This window comes from Rattus rattus, chromosome 7 (genome assembly GCF_011064425.1).
Source record: "Rattus rattus isolate New Zealand chromosome 7, Rrattus_CSIRO_v1, whole genome shotgun sequence".
NCBI classification, from domain to species: domain Eukaryota; kingdom Metazoa; phylum Chordata; class Mammalia; order Rodentia; family Muridae; genus Rattus; species Rattus rattus.
In genome coordinates this window covers 2,225,358-2,239,865 of record NC_046160.1, presented here as the reverse complement: position 1 = coordinate 2,239,865, position 14,508 = coordinate 2,225,358, and the positions used below count along the sequence as shown (strand labels likewise).

The following is a 14,508-nucleotide window of genomic DNA, read 5'->3' as shown; positions in this document are numbered from 1 at the left end:
ATAACTTCATTTTGCTTTTGCTCTTCAGTTTTTGTCCAATATCCTTAATATTGCTCTGTTTCCAGAATCTTTGGTAACAATGAAATCAATCTTTAATAATTTTCAAGCTTAAAGCTCTAGAGCCATCAGCAGCATTGAATTAATAAGCTATATAGTGTAGGGAATATAAAATGAGTAAAAATCACTGAGGCTTCAATATTGATGATGTTGACTTTTAATATTTTATGCAGTAGCAAAAATCTGAGTTATAAGTTAGTTTACCCCAATTCTAAAGGTTCTGTGTTTTTGTTAAAAGTTCTATTGACAAAAAAATGAGAAAATATCTAGTATAAAATGTATTTCTAATGTGTGAAATTAATATCTCATATTGTTAAGAACTTAGAAGCTACAGCAAAGGGAAGGACATTTAACTCAGAAAGACAGAAGTTCAATGAAAACGATAATGATGTTTATGGATATCATAAATTATAAGAATGTAGTGACAGTGTTGAAGAAAATATATAGTCAAACTCAGAAGTCCCCCAAATTGCATAGCCAGTACTGAGAGGCCATTTAACATAAGGGGCCAACTGGCACTTAAAGCAATCATCCACTAAAAACTCTCTGGCTGATGTTGCCATTAACTGTATTTTCCCTCAGCATTCATCTATGTTCAGTCTCGATAAGTAATACACTTCTGCTGCTGTGTATGAACCTCTGCTGAACTAAAAGAGAACAAAAAGAACTTTGAAGCATTATTTTTATAAAGTTTTTACAGAAAACATTTTCATGTTTATAATGTTGGAATATCCAAGGTTGACTTCCAGAGATTGAATGAGTGAATTTAGACTTTGTAAATCAGAGTGGAGTATCTTCAGCTTTCTCAGAGTCGCAAAATGAAACAAAAGCGACAAGATGTTTCCTAGATGTTTTGTCTCAATAGAGATCTCAGAATCTATGTTGAATTTTCAATTTTCAATTTTACCTTGTTTTGCATTGTGTTAAATTTCTGGCAAAGAACTACCACCACCACCACCACCACCACCACCACCACCACCACAACAACAACAACAACAAAATGTTACCAATCATTATGCACTTGTGTTAGTTTACTTAAAAGTTATTGCATGGTTCATAGATATTTCAAATACTATGTATGGAAATGAAGAAGCGGAAATAAAGACATATATGTCCTTGTTCTCAGAGAATTCACAGTCCATTGGGGGATGCCATACAAGAAAAAGTGAGCATCTGGTTATATGTATTAGAAAAAAACTCGGAGACATGCTATAAATTTTATGACTGGGATGCCATATTAGTAAACATGAGCAGGGATAATATTTAAGCTAGAGAGAGAATTGCAAAAAGAAAGTCATATTAAATCTTGTAGAGGATGAAAAAGTTGCACTCCATGAAGAGGAGATAAAGTTTTTAGGTGCAGAATGAATTAAAAATCATGAGCAAGTGAGGTTGTGGCTCATACAATATTAGAAGGGTACTGATTATAAGATATAGGGTGGTTAAATGGGCAGAGGGCCTCACACAGACACACCATACACACACACACACACACACACACACACACACACACACACGTAAGTGCTTATAAGGGTAAAAGAATCTGAACAATTTTGGAGATAGTTCGAAAAATTTATTAATGATGTGGGAATGATTTCAAGAAGGAACATGATAAGTCTTGGCTCACAGGTTTGAGTTAATGCATACAGGGTTTATCATATTTAGTGAGGTCACACAACAACATGTACACACAGCACACAATCACAGGACATTTAAACGATGTAATAAAATGAAACCCACTGACTCTCATTTTAAGGGGACCTCAGAGTTTGCCTTATTATCTAAGACCTAGACACCCTTCATCTTTTGCCCTCTCTACTTGAGTTCCTTTCCTCATTAATTAAGATGAGTTTCAGACATTCTCAAGAACAACAAAGTGTATGTTTTCCATGTTCAACAAATAAGAATAGAATTACTATTTCTTTACTATGTTGAAAAGCTACAGGGCCTTATATCAAGGGTATCTAGTAGTCTATGCCTTAAAATTATTTCTGTTTATAATATATTATTTAATAAAAGCCTCTATTATTTTCCTGATTCATGGTGGCATCAAGTGGCCACCAAGCTCTTTTAAAACATACCATTTTACACTTAATCATCAGCCCTAAGGTCTAAGGCTAAATTAGGAAATCTTTTTATACTATGTAAATCAAGGCTGAATTTTTATTATGGTCAAGTATTGGGTTCTTGAGATCTACAATAACAACAACTAAAAGAAAACAAAACCTGGAAGAGGAGAAATCCAATTTTTTATTTATTATGGCAATGAAGCAATTATGCAAAAATAAATAAATGGTAGCCAGAATTTTCACCTTAAAGGAAAATACACAGGCATATGAAGTAAGGAAAATCAGGAGACAATGCAGTAGGAAAAGTGATAGCAATGTGCACTCATGTTTCCTAAAACATGTCTATATGCATGCTTGTGTACACACATTTAATATGTTTGTATGTATGCATGTATATTTATGCATATGTGTGGGTATAGATACACATGTTGTAGATTCTTCTAATTTGTGCCTGCTGAGAAGATCATATTACAAAGACATCTAGTAGGAACTAAGCATATTTTACCACACAACCCCTATACATAAGGCTCAGGGACCATTGCGGAAGGGTAAGGAGATATTTCATGTAAGCTGCAACCATGAAATCACAACAATATGGCTGTTTAAGCAAGGCCTAAATAATGATACCAGTTAACATGCCAATGAGAATGAGGGATCTCTCAGTGTGTCTCACCACTAGGTGAAGACCTACTGGCAATTAACAAGTGCTTAGATAGGATTAGTTTTCCCCAGAAATAAGATGTAATGGGTAATTCAATAATATGTGCTTAACTCTAAATACATACATACATACATACATACATACATACATACATACATACATACAGGCAATGCTAAATGGACTCAGAAAGTTGTATTTATATGTTTATATATGGTATTCATATATGTATATAATATGGACATGTATTATATATATCACAATAAATTTTTAAAAGAGGGCATACATTGTGTGTGTGTGTGTGTGTGTGTGTGTGTGTGTGTATTTATATTCTATGTGCATGTACACCTGCATGTCAGAAGAGGGCAGCAGATCTCACTGTACATGGTTGTGACCCACTATGTGGTTGCTGTGAATTTAACTCAGGACCTCTGATAGAGCAGAGAAATGTCTCCACAGTGCATACATTTTAAAGGGAGTGGGAGATATAAGAGAGGTTGGAGGGAGAATGAATAAATTATTTATATTTTAATTTAAAGTAAAATAAATTTTAAAAGTAACCTAAACTAACCTAATGATGAAATGAAAATGAAGGGGGAAGAAACTTAGACACTCTTGTCGACTCTTAAAATAATGGCATTTCGATAAAAGATAAACTACTTCTCTGTGAAGTTGTTTTATCATCTTTAAAATGAGAATGCCTATGCCCTATCCACATTACAGAATAAAAGACACTTGGACAGAACAATATCCTGCAGTGATTTTGCATATATTGCCCTTGACTTCTAAAATTCAAGACCATGACTTTAAATCCTTTGGATAACACCCAGTTGCTTCAGCACTAATGTTAAAAAAAAATTCCTTTTTCTTTCACAAACTGACCTTAACTAAAACAGGCTGACCTCCAGCATTCACTCTGCCTTAGGTGCCTTCTATGAATGGCGATTGTATTTATACCATTTATACCATTTATACCATTCTTTTTCTTTTTTCATTCATTGCTTTATTTTTCCTTTTATTGAAAATAGATTCATTTCTCATATAATATATCCTGATTACAGTTTCCCCTCAAGTTCCCCTGCCAGTTCCTCTGCACTCCAACCCCAACCCCATCAAGAATCACCTCCCTTTCGGTCTCTATTAAGAAAAATCAGGTTTCTGCAGGATAATAATAAAATATAATAAGATAAAACAAAAGCTATCACATTGGAGTTGGGCAATACAAACAGGAAAAGAACCCACTCGAGGTTTCCAAACAAATGTGTCGTGTGCAACAGCGCCTCCTGCAGACATTTTAGGGGAAACACAAACCAGGCTCTTCACTTTGGGGCTCTTCCAGCAAGTCCAACACACAGGAAAAATCATCTAGTCAGAAATACTTATGAAATATATAACAACGACAGCTCTATGAACTCGTAGTTTACTTCCTTAAAGAATGACTTCTTCTAAACTTATAACCTCATACATGTCATATTGTCATTGAGAAAGTTTCTCTTTGCTCAGCCTGGGAAGCCCTTTAGAATTTAACAAGAAAGGGACACACATCTTGGGTACACAAAGACCTTTCAGTGCTTTGTGCTAACATAATCCCTTGAGTGATACTGTGCTCTGAGGGTGAGTTCCCAAAGAGGAAGGGGTGGAGAATCCTCTCCCACTGAGTTCCCTAAGTGTGAAGGGCAGAGCTTACCTCCTTGGGTTGCAACTATAAATCTAGAATAGACCTTGACATCCTGAATGCTAGAGTTCAACTAACAAGCTGGATGACAAACAAGAACTACACACACACACACACACACACACACACACACACACACACACACAAATTTATAGCCTAAAACAATGAAATAAAGAAGGAAAATAGAATTTTCTCCTGCTCATCAACAAAATGGATAAGAAACAAAGCGAGTGAAGATAAATCGGCATCTAAAATGACTTCAGTACTTTTGAAGCACAAAGATAGTCACCAAGCCACAAAACTAAAGTACAGTATAATTTCTTGAATAGACAAGAAAAATCACAGGGCACATATGTTCAATTTGGAGGAATTTTAATAGGCTAGCAATTAAATTCAAATGTTGATAGATAAATTAGAGGGGAAATACACTGGATATAACCATCACATATACTAGTCTGGGTTTGAAAAAGCATCTGAAACTTAAAAATAGAAATATAACACATATAAGTGCATCTATAATCATACATGAATAGTTTAAATGAGCCGATGGTAATTGGGTGACAAGGACCCCAACAAGAGCCCCGCCAACAAGAGCCACATACAATCTAACAAAAGTCCTGTTGTTGATCAGGTGAATCCAGTAGACTGTACTCATACGTGCATATGTATGTGCATAAACAATACTACAGAAGAGAGTATGATATTGAGAGGGGTGGTGGTGAGCTGGCCACTTTTATATCAACTTGACCCAAGCTAGAGTCATTTTGGAAGACTGAACTTCAGTTGAAAATGCTCTTGCCAGACTGACCCCGGGCAGGCCTGCAGTGCATTCGTACTGAGAGCTGTGGGCAGGGCCATCTTAGTGTGGTTGGTGCCACCCCTAATTGAGTGGTTCTGGGTGTTGGAGGAAAGCAAGCTGAGTGAACCATGTCAGTAAAACAGTCAAAGCAGAAAACCAAACAGACACAAAACCAGGCAGCACTGTTCCTTTGCTTCTGCTTCAGTTTCTGCCTTTAGGTTCCTGTTTGAATTCCTGTCCTGACTTTTTTCAATGGCAAATGGATATGGAAGTGTAAGTGTATTCAGCTCTTTCCTCCCCAAGGGTGCTTTAGGTTCATCAACACAACAGAAACCATACCTAAGAGAGGGGGGGGGTGGGAGCAGCCAGAGGGAAGAGGGTGCAAACGATATAAATACACTACCCAGGTGTAAAATTATCAAAAGTTTTTGAAAAAGAAATGTAACATTGATGATGATGATGGTGGTGGTGGTGGTGGTGGTGGTGATGGAGGTGATGATGATGATGGCGACGATGACAACGATAATGATGATAAAAAGGAAACGGGGTCCAAAGCATTTACCTGTCATGGCTTGTTGATCATCCACGGTTAGCTTTAAACTTTTTCCTCGCCGAACCACACGTACTGTGTGCCATTCATTATCATTGAGGTTATAGCCGGCAAAAAGGGTCTCAGGACCTTTGCCTGTAGAATATGCCAAACAGTCATTATGGACAATCAGAATCACACAAGACAATGAACCTTACAAAAAGTGTGAGGGAAGAGAAAAAGGAAATGGGGAAGCAAGATAGAAGAAAACAGAGAGAGTGGGAGAGAGAGAGAGAGAGAGAGAGAGAGAGAGAGAGAGAGAGAGAGAGAGAGAGAGAGAAGAGGAGGGAAGGGGAGGAGAGAGGGAGAGAGGAGAGGAGAGAAGCTGGGCCAATTTTCAAGCCCAATAGAATCATAGCAAGCAAGGAAAATGACAAGTTAACAAACACTCAGGTGTGACAATTTTAGAATGTTTAGTCTTTTGCATTTTCTTAAGACAAGAGAATTAACCTGCTGTCATAAATAGGCACAATCAATATAGGACTGGAAACCTTTCCGAGTTTGGATGTACAACTTTTAAAAGAATTCTCTGATATCTGAAGTGATACTTTTTTTTTCAATTTTATCAGAATTTTTTTAATTGGATATTTTATGCATTTACATTTCAAATGTTATTCCCTTTTCCGGTTTCCCCCTGGAACTCCCTATCCTATCCCCTTTCCCCCGGCTTCTATGAGGGTGCCCCACCACTCCCACCTCATTGCCCTGGCATTCCAATAGTGGAGAATGGAGCCTTCACAGGACCAAGGGCCTCTCTTCCCAATCCTGAGATTCCTCCTCACACCAGTCAGAAAACTCGTGACAGCAGATGCTGGTGAGGATGTGGAGAAAGAGGAACACCCCTCCATTGCTGGTGGGATTACAAGCTGGTAAAACCACTGTAGAAATCAGTCTGGTGGTTCCTCAGAAAATTGGACATAGTACTACCTGAGGACCCAGCTATACCACTCCTGGGCATATACCCAAAAGATGCTCCAACATATAACAAAGACACGTGCTCTCCTATGTTCACAGAAACCTTATTTATAGTAGCCAGAAGCTGGAAAGAACCCAGATGCCCTTCAACAGAGGAATGGATACAGAAAATTTGGTACATGTACACAATGGAGTATTTCTCAGCCAATAAACACAACAACTTCATGAAATTCTTAATAGTGTAGGGGTTAGTTTCTGTTTGCCAGTGGTGCACATTTTTAGATGATTTGGTGATTGGGTAAAGAAGCATTAGCACCTAGTAAGAATCTCTTGGTGTTATCTGTATGATGGTTGCTCTTCAGATCTTCAGTTCTGTATCTCCAAGATTCAAGAAGTACCTGGGTTTGTCAGCCTCTGAACTATATGAACATGTCTGTCTAAAGTCCGTGTCTAAAGAAACCTTCCAATAACTAAATGGTAAGCTGAAAATTTATATGTATGTTGGGGATGTTTCTGAGTACACCAGAATAATAATGACATGGAAAACATAGACCAAAATAGAGAAAATACAGACAGTTAAAGGCCAGGGGGTGGGGTGAGGGTGATGCTAGCTAACAGAGATAAACAATAAAGGCCAAGGGCAGGGAGGCAGAGTATACTCAATTAATAGTCCATTTCCAAAGGATGTGTGTACAGAATTGAAATGGAAATGAAATGTTTAATGAAAATTACTAAGGCAAGTAAGTGGGACTGTATCTGTGTTTAACTTAAAAACAAAAAAAAAGTTGACATAATTGTAATTTTACTAAACATATTACATATAATTTAAATAAAAGTATTCAGTGTGATGACTGATCTAAAAGAATATGATGTTAAACATGCATTATTTTGCTTGGTGGATTTTCCTTTTGAAAGCATTATAACTTGCAGGAGCATTAATACAGAGAAGGGCCTGAGACAATTTGCTTTCCTGCCTTGACAATGGTAGAGGGCCAGGAATCTTCCACACTTTCCTGCACCAAATTCTAAAGTCAAACCAGTTGATATTGGGGGGTCATAGGAAAACAAATAAGAGTGTGAAAATATGTGCAAAGAGGGAAAGAAAGAAGAAAAAGAAACTGTCAGGGAACCAAGGGGAGAAATTCTCAGTATCCTGCTTTCACAAGGTCATTGCTAGCTGTGATAACCACAGACTAGTCATATAGCCTCCAATTCCACCTTTATGGTGCTATTCCATAAAGTGCTTATCCAGGTAAGTCTTGTCTTCCTTGGTTATTATGTCTTTGGTGTTTAAGAGGAGACAAAAATATCAGCTGGTTTCCCTTTTTTAGTGGGAGTCCCTCAATTCTTTACCCAGTGTCAGTCATCATCAAGATTTAGAAACCATCTCGTTGTTTTTCTATATAGGAGTTAGACTACACATCCAGGTACATGAGTACAAACTATTCTGTAAAGAAAAGTTATCAGGAATTGATCACTGAACAACTAAAGGAAGCCTGGGAGTTCAGCATCTGCAAAAAATGCAAGGAGACCAAACTTTGGAAGCAAATCCCAGGATCAAAGGAGATCTTTAGAGTCTCAACTGTGAAGCAAGGGGTGTTTAATAATGTCACAGCAGCTTCATGTCCTACTGGCAACCTGGTTCATGCTTAGTTTTGATCTCTGAGAAGAGAGTATGTCATTTTAAAGCTATTTTTAGAGAGGGGGATTTTTTTTTCTCAGGAACATGCCTCTGAAGTGGCCATCCCCCTGTTCTTTTAATTTTAAATGTGTTTTGTCAAGAAAAAGAAGCATAAGAATGAGCTCATCCTCATCCCCCACTCTGGGCTTGATCTTGCAGAAAATCATAATGCTTAATCTATGAAACCGCCATTTCCATAACAACGGACACAAAATCCAATTAAAAATAAACCTTTGGTTCACAGAAATCTCTGTGGGCCAACTTCAAACTGCTTTCATGCATTATTAAAAATGTGAGCAGATTGATTTTAGAAGACAAGGCTCTTAAAAATGCACTTGATAGTCTCATTTCCCAAGGAGGGTCCTCCCTTAACATGAAATGTAATGAGAAGTGCACTGAGCTAGGAGTCAAGAATTGTGTTTGTCAGCCCTTGATTTGCTACTACAAAGATGAGAGTAGTGAGTGCATGCTGTGTACCACAATCTTTACTTCATCTCTACATTATGATCAACTTCTCGATGTGGAACTGAATTCTTACAGAAGCAAAACCACTGTTTCCAAGGTCATACTGCTTAAAAAGGCGTCAAGCTGAGTGCTTTCCTCAGTCTGTCTACTCCAATCCAGAATAAATCCACTTGCATTATGGAACTGCTGGCATAGCAATGAGACCCTCTGCCAGCAAACTGACTTCTAGTCTCCCCTCCCTGTTTCTAAATGAAGAATGTGGGGATAAGATTTCCTTGTGGTGACTTTGCGTTTCTTCTACTGAATAAGCACACTGTTAGGATAACCTCTACATCCTGTGTGTAAGCCAAAGTGAATGAGAATATTTGAACAGCATATTGACCACATGGGGAAGCTAAAATTGATACTACAAGTGACACAATGTAGGGGTCCTTTAAGGAAGGACGAATCTTCTTACAATCAATAATTTGGGAAAACATAACTTCCAGTCTTTTCAATCCCAATCCATAAAGCGAGGACTTCCTAGCTGATTTCTCCCATTCATTTAGATTCTCACACTTCTTGGGAGATTAAAAATGTATGAAATTATTAAAGGTATTTAAACAGGTGATATTATGAATGGCAAACTGTTCATCTCTTAACAAACATTTAATGGTAAAATTATGGCAACTCAAGCTGTTGATCACCTGAATTCCAATGAAAGGTATTTTGTCCGTCGAGGATACCCAAGCACACCCCAATTATGCTAACATAGGTCCTTTAGAAATAATATGTGTTGGGGGCCAAACATTTAAGAACCCCCCAACACTGAGTTTGAAACACCCATTATGATGGTATATTAAAATGTGGAGTGTCTGAGAAGTAGTTAGGTTTAGAAATCATAGATATGTGATCTCCCTTCTTTCTTTCTCTTTCTTTCTTTCTCTCTTTCTTTCTTTCTTTCTTTCTTTCTTTCTTTCTTTCATCCTTCCTTCCTTCCTTCATTCCTCCACTCTCCTCTTTCTTTCTTTTGTTTTTAAAAATGTCATTTCTACGAAAATGCTGTCTGGACATTCTGAGAAAAGAGAATCCCAAAGTAAAAAGAGTTTACTTACAAAACAGGAAGAGAATGAGAACTTGTTGCGCATGTGAGGATGTTGGGAGAAGGCAGCTTTATGCAAGCCAGAAAGAGACCAGAGCATGGAGGACTTCCAACAAGACAAAAAAAAGTAACCCTGTCTATAATGTTCTATTGCAATATATACAACCTTTTAAGAAAGCACAACATATTATTTCTCTGATGTAGAATATAGCTTTATATGCAAATTTGTAATTCATTTCTATTGTGATTTAGTATTTAAGCCAGAGATGTCATTTTTTAAACAAATTATAAGGAATCAAATCTAGTAGAAAGACATGAATTCTAAGTTTCAAAGGCAATAGAGAATAGAATAAAGACTAATCAGATATCTTCCAAACATTATTTCATTAAAATATCCTGTCAACAGAAAAATGTAGATTGGACATTCTGAGAGGGGTAAAAGTCATTGTCCTCAGCAAAAAATTTGCAACATTTTATCAGATATAGCTTTATAGCCTGTTATTTCAAATAGTTCTAGAAGCAGAATTATGAGGAAGGAGAATAGAAGCTCACAGAGCTATCTATCTACAGATAAAGAAGTTGATAACCAAAGGGACTAATGTCATTCCCATGTTCACAGCTATTTAATGGAAGAACCTAGTGCTCCTGGCTTCTAGCCCACTAGCCACACTTCTGGGCTAGTGATACATAAAAACTTTTGCCTATTATCAAGAGATCTTATCAAGCCTACCACATGTTACTATAGTTTGGTTATCAGTTGCTGCTTGTGCTACTTCAAAGATGAAAACTAAGCAAAATATATGTGCAGTTTTATTAATGTTGGTTCATTTGACCAGAATTTAATCTAAGTTATAGAACAATTCAGTCTGCCATACACATTGTATAAAATACCCAGCTTTGAGTTCTAGATGCCTCAAAGACTTACCTTTGGAAAGTCTTTAACCTTGAAGTAAGAGAGATGAATGAAGGTACGAATGGTATGCGTATGAGAGAGAGGAGGGGAGAGAGAGCAGGAGGAAGAGTGGGAGAAAAAGAGAAAGTCAGAGTGACAGAGAGAAACAAACTGACAGTGGGAGATGAGAATTTCAATTTTCATTGTCAAATCAGTGTGACATTAGATTTTTAAAATCTTTAATTTCAGCAGAAAGGTAATGATGTATTATACATCAGGGTAAAAGGGGCAGAACACTAGCTATGCACTTACTCTCTTACCTTGAACTTTCTTCCCTGCTCCTATTGTCCATGTTTGATAAAAGCTTATAAGGAAACCCCCATGGGGCCATGTTTAAACATTCTTTCTTGGACAGAGCAGGCAGCTCTACAACTCTTCCCTTCCTGGAAGCTCTGTGAAAGCCTTAAGATCACAGTGACGTTCTCTACCGTGTGAGAGGCTTCTTAGGTGAAAGGCTTCTTGCTGTTATTAACTCAAATATATGCATCTGGCCTGAGTGGAAGGACGGAGGCTTGAGAGAGCTCCACAGAGGAGTGGACTTTTGGTTTGTATGTTTGTTTGTTTGTTTGCTAAAATTTTTAAATTGCAATGAATCCAGGACAATTTTCATAAGTGACAAATTGTGATTATTATTTTAATAGTCAAATGATAACTGTAAAGGGGATATTTAAATTAACCCAATGTTCTCATGAAATCTCAGTATAAATAATCAATAAATGTTCATTTGGGACCAAGAAGTATTGCATTCCGTATCCCAGAGTTGTGCATAGGTTACTGAGTGCATTAAATCACAGAAAAGGACTGGTGTTGTGAAATCACAGAGATGTTTATGGGACTGGTGTCTTTTAATTATGATGGAGGTGAGTTACTCTCTCCCCTGCTCAGAGAATTGGGTCAGAGAAGGCACAGTGCTGCATTTCGGCCTGGTTAGTTCTTCTCTGCCTGTCTTATTCACAAGGAAAGCTCACGCATGTGGACCTTCAGGAGTTGAACTATGACAGAAGCTTTTGGCGTAGTTTTTTTAAACTAATTACTTTTCCTGTGTGTATTTATGCAAAGGAGACATTAAAAATACAGAAGAGAGGAGTTGCCTGGTTCCTATTCTGAAACTTCAGGCCTAAACTTCATCGCCTAAAAATCCTGGATGTTTGAGTTGTGTTCATCAGCTACGCCAACAGAGCGCTCCCTCCTCCTTTTCAGTCAGCTACCCCATCGAAGGCTATTGAAGTCAGTTGCGAATAATCCTTTACTTTCGAAATTACACCTGGCTTATAAACAATATTTTGTTGTTGAATCTTCACAACTGCTTTTGAAGAGCACTGTTTATTATATAGAAGGTACGTGGTGCTGACCTCTCCCTTTTGTTGCTTGTGTTTATGAACCCTGGGCCATGTCTTGCTTTACTCTCTAATTACAAAGTCCTATATGTTGAACATCTGTTAGGCCTTCCCAGTCATGTGATGAGCATCTTACTGTCTTATTTTATGATCTGTGTTGTTCCACCAATAAGATTCTTTTCTTTTTTCCTTTTAAAAAAAAACTTGTTTTTTTTTTTGCTTTTCTCCCCAATCCCTTATTTGTAAGTTATTTTTAAATTTTTTATATTTTGTAAATTATAAAGTTATGAATATAAATTAATAATGCAATCGTCAAACAGTTTAGTGACAAAACAGATTTCAAGTAGTGTCCAGCTAATAAACACGTGTTATCTTGCAATGTGAAGACAACTGCATGAGGCTGAGCTGATTCACCAAATTCAGTGTGAGGAGAAGACCCAGATTCCTGATCGCTGCGGAATGCAAAACTTGCCGAACTCAGGGAACAGTTTTTGATCTCACATCATTGGTCATTTCATCTCAGTCAGAAATATGCAGCAACTCTATTCTATATGCATTTAAGGTAGATATTCCAACACTGGGCAGAAGAATTAGTGGAAGACACGGGCAGCCGCTAAGCTGTAAACGTTTTGCAGGCAATACTGAGGGAGATGGATACTTTCCTAATAAATGTTCAAATGTGAAGACTTGTATTTTTCAAGGTATAGCAGCATACATAAGCTTGAATTTGGAATTTGACATTTCAGATTCACTATTTTTAATGATTTGGTTCTAAAACATTCAGCCTATATATGAAAATTAATTTAAGATGTATTTGCATATGAGGCACAAATTCGTCAACAAGCATGCACTCAGTCGTATGGGAGCAAGGCATAATTATATGATACTAACTTCAGATGTCTTAGAATTGAAAACCATGTCGGCAAACATTTGGTGAACTGCTTAAGTGGTTTGTGAGCATGGGAATGGGGTACTGAGACGCAATAGAGGACAGTAAAAATAAAGGTATGGAACCGTCAAAGAAGCCAGCAGAGACCACTAAATAAAATTCACAACTGCCTCTGGAACTGAGAGGTCATATAGCTAGATCAAGCAAATCCAAGCATTTTTGGTCTAGATTTTTAATAAAAATTAGACTTGTGTATCAAAAGACAGAATTATGTCACATAATTTCACACCTTTTAGGTAGCTATCTAGCACTAATGATAGATTTCAAAGATGTCAAGTATACAAACAGGCTATCTCTTTCATGCATCTAGTCTCTTAATCCAAAAATGCAATTTTAAAATTAATTAATTTATTTTTTTTTGATTGCAGACAGTTGTGACCTGTCACCTGTGTGTGGTGGGAATTGAAGAAGGATCCTCTGGAAGAACAGCCAGTGCTCATAGGCAGTGAGCTATCTCCCAAAAACAACATCAGCAATTTCTCTTTAGTTAACACTACCTAGACACCTCAATGCTCAATCTACTTCTGTAACAAGATGACATAGTGAGCATGAACATTTTCGGAGCTCTTTCTGCAAATCCATCAACTAAAATTTGCATAGAAGATAGGCAGGTGGAACTCAACATAATTCGCCTACATCTCTATTTTATTAATAGGAGGTTGTGTTTTAGCACAGCCATCTGAGCTAAATATTGTCATCAATGTGAAGGTGGATATTAACATTTCCATAATTCAGAAATAAAGTCTGAAACACATTGTATCACCTCACACACACAAATTGGTTGTATATTCATATGTGATTATTATACTCTTTAAAACCATTAAATTGCCTATATCACCCTTTAATTGAATGAGAGAGAGAGAGAGAGAGAGAGAGAGAGAGAAAGATTTAACACCAGAGCATCACAGAATGAGATGAATTATGAGAATTCAAAAACGGTTCTTATTATGTCTCTCTCTTGTATAATTATTCTTACTTATTCTGGGTTACATAACACATTTTTCTATTCACTTATATTTAGAAACTGTATTTTGTGTCTAACAATGACGTCAGTTTTGGCAAATTCCTGACTAAGGGTCCTTCTGAAGGATGTCGCTGCCTACTATACTAAATCAAGGATTGAGTATTTGTTGCTGACCAGAGTAACTGTATCCAGCCGGCAAGTCTAAGTGTCACCGTTGTAATTGTTCAATCTTGCTATTCTAATAAGCAGTCTATGGACTGTGTGCTAGCTAATTTCTATCGCTGTGTTTCAATAAAAAAAATTTAAAGGAATTGTTA

The 14,508-nt window shown here is 37.1% G+C and overlaps 1 protein-coding gene across 2 annotated transcripts in view; it reads right to left on the bottom strand.

The window, feature by feature from the left end:
- Positions 1-14,508, bottom strand: part of Nrxn1 (neurexin 1) — a 1,103,898-nt gene that overhangs the window by 547,299 nt on the left and 542,091 nt on the right. For both annotated transcript variants that reach the window (XM_032907818.1, XM_032907826.1), the window contains one exon: positions 5,821-5,943. In XM_032907818.1, the coding sequence (XP_032763709.1) occupies positions 5,821-5,943 (123 nt within the window). The remainder of the gene's footprint in view (positions 1-5,820; positions 5,944-14,508) is intronic.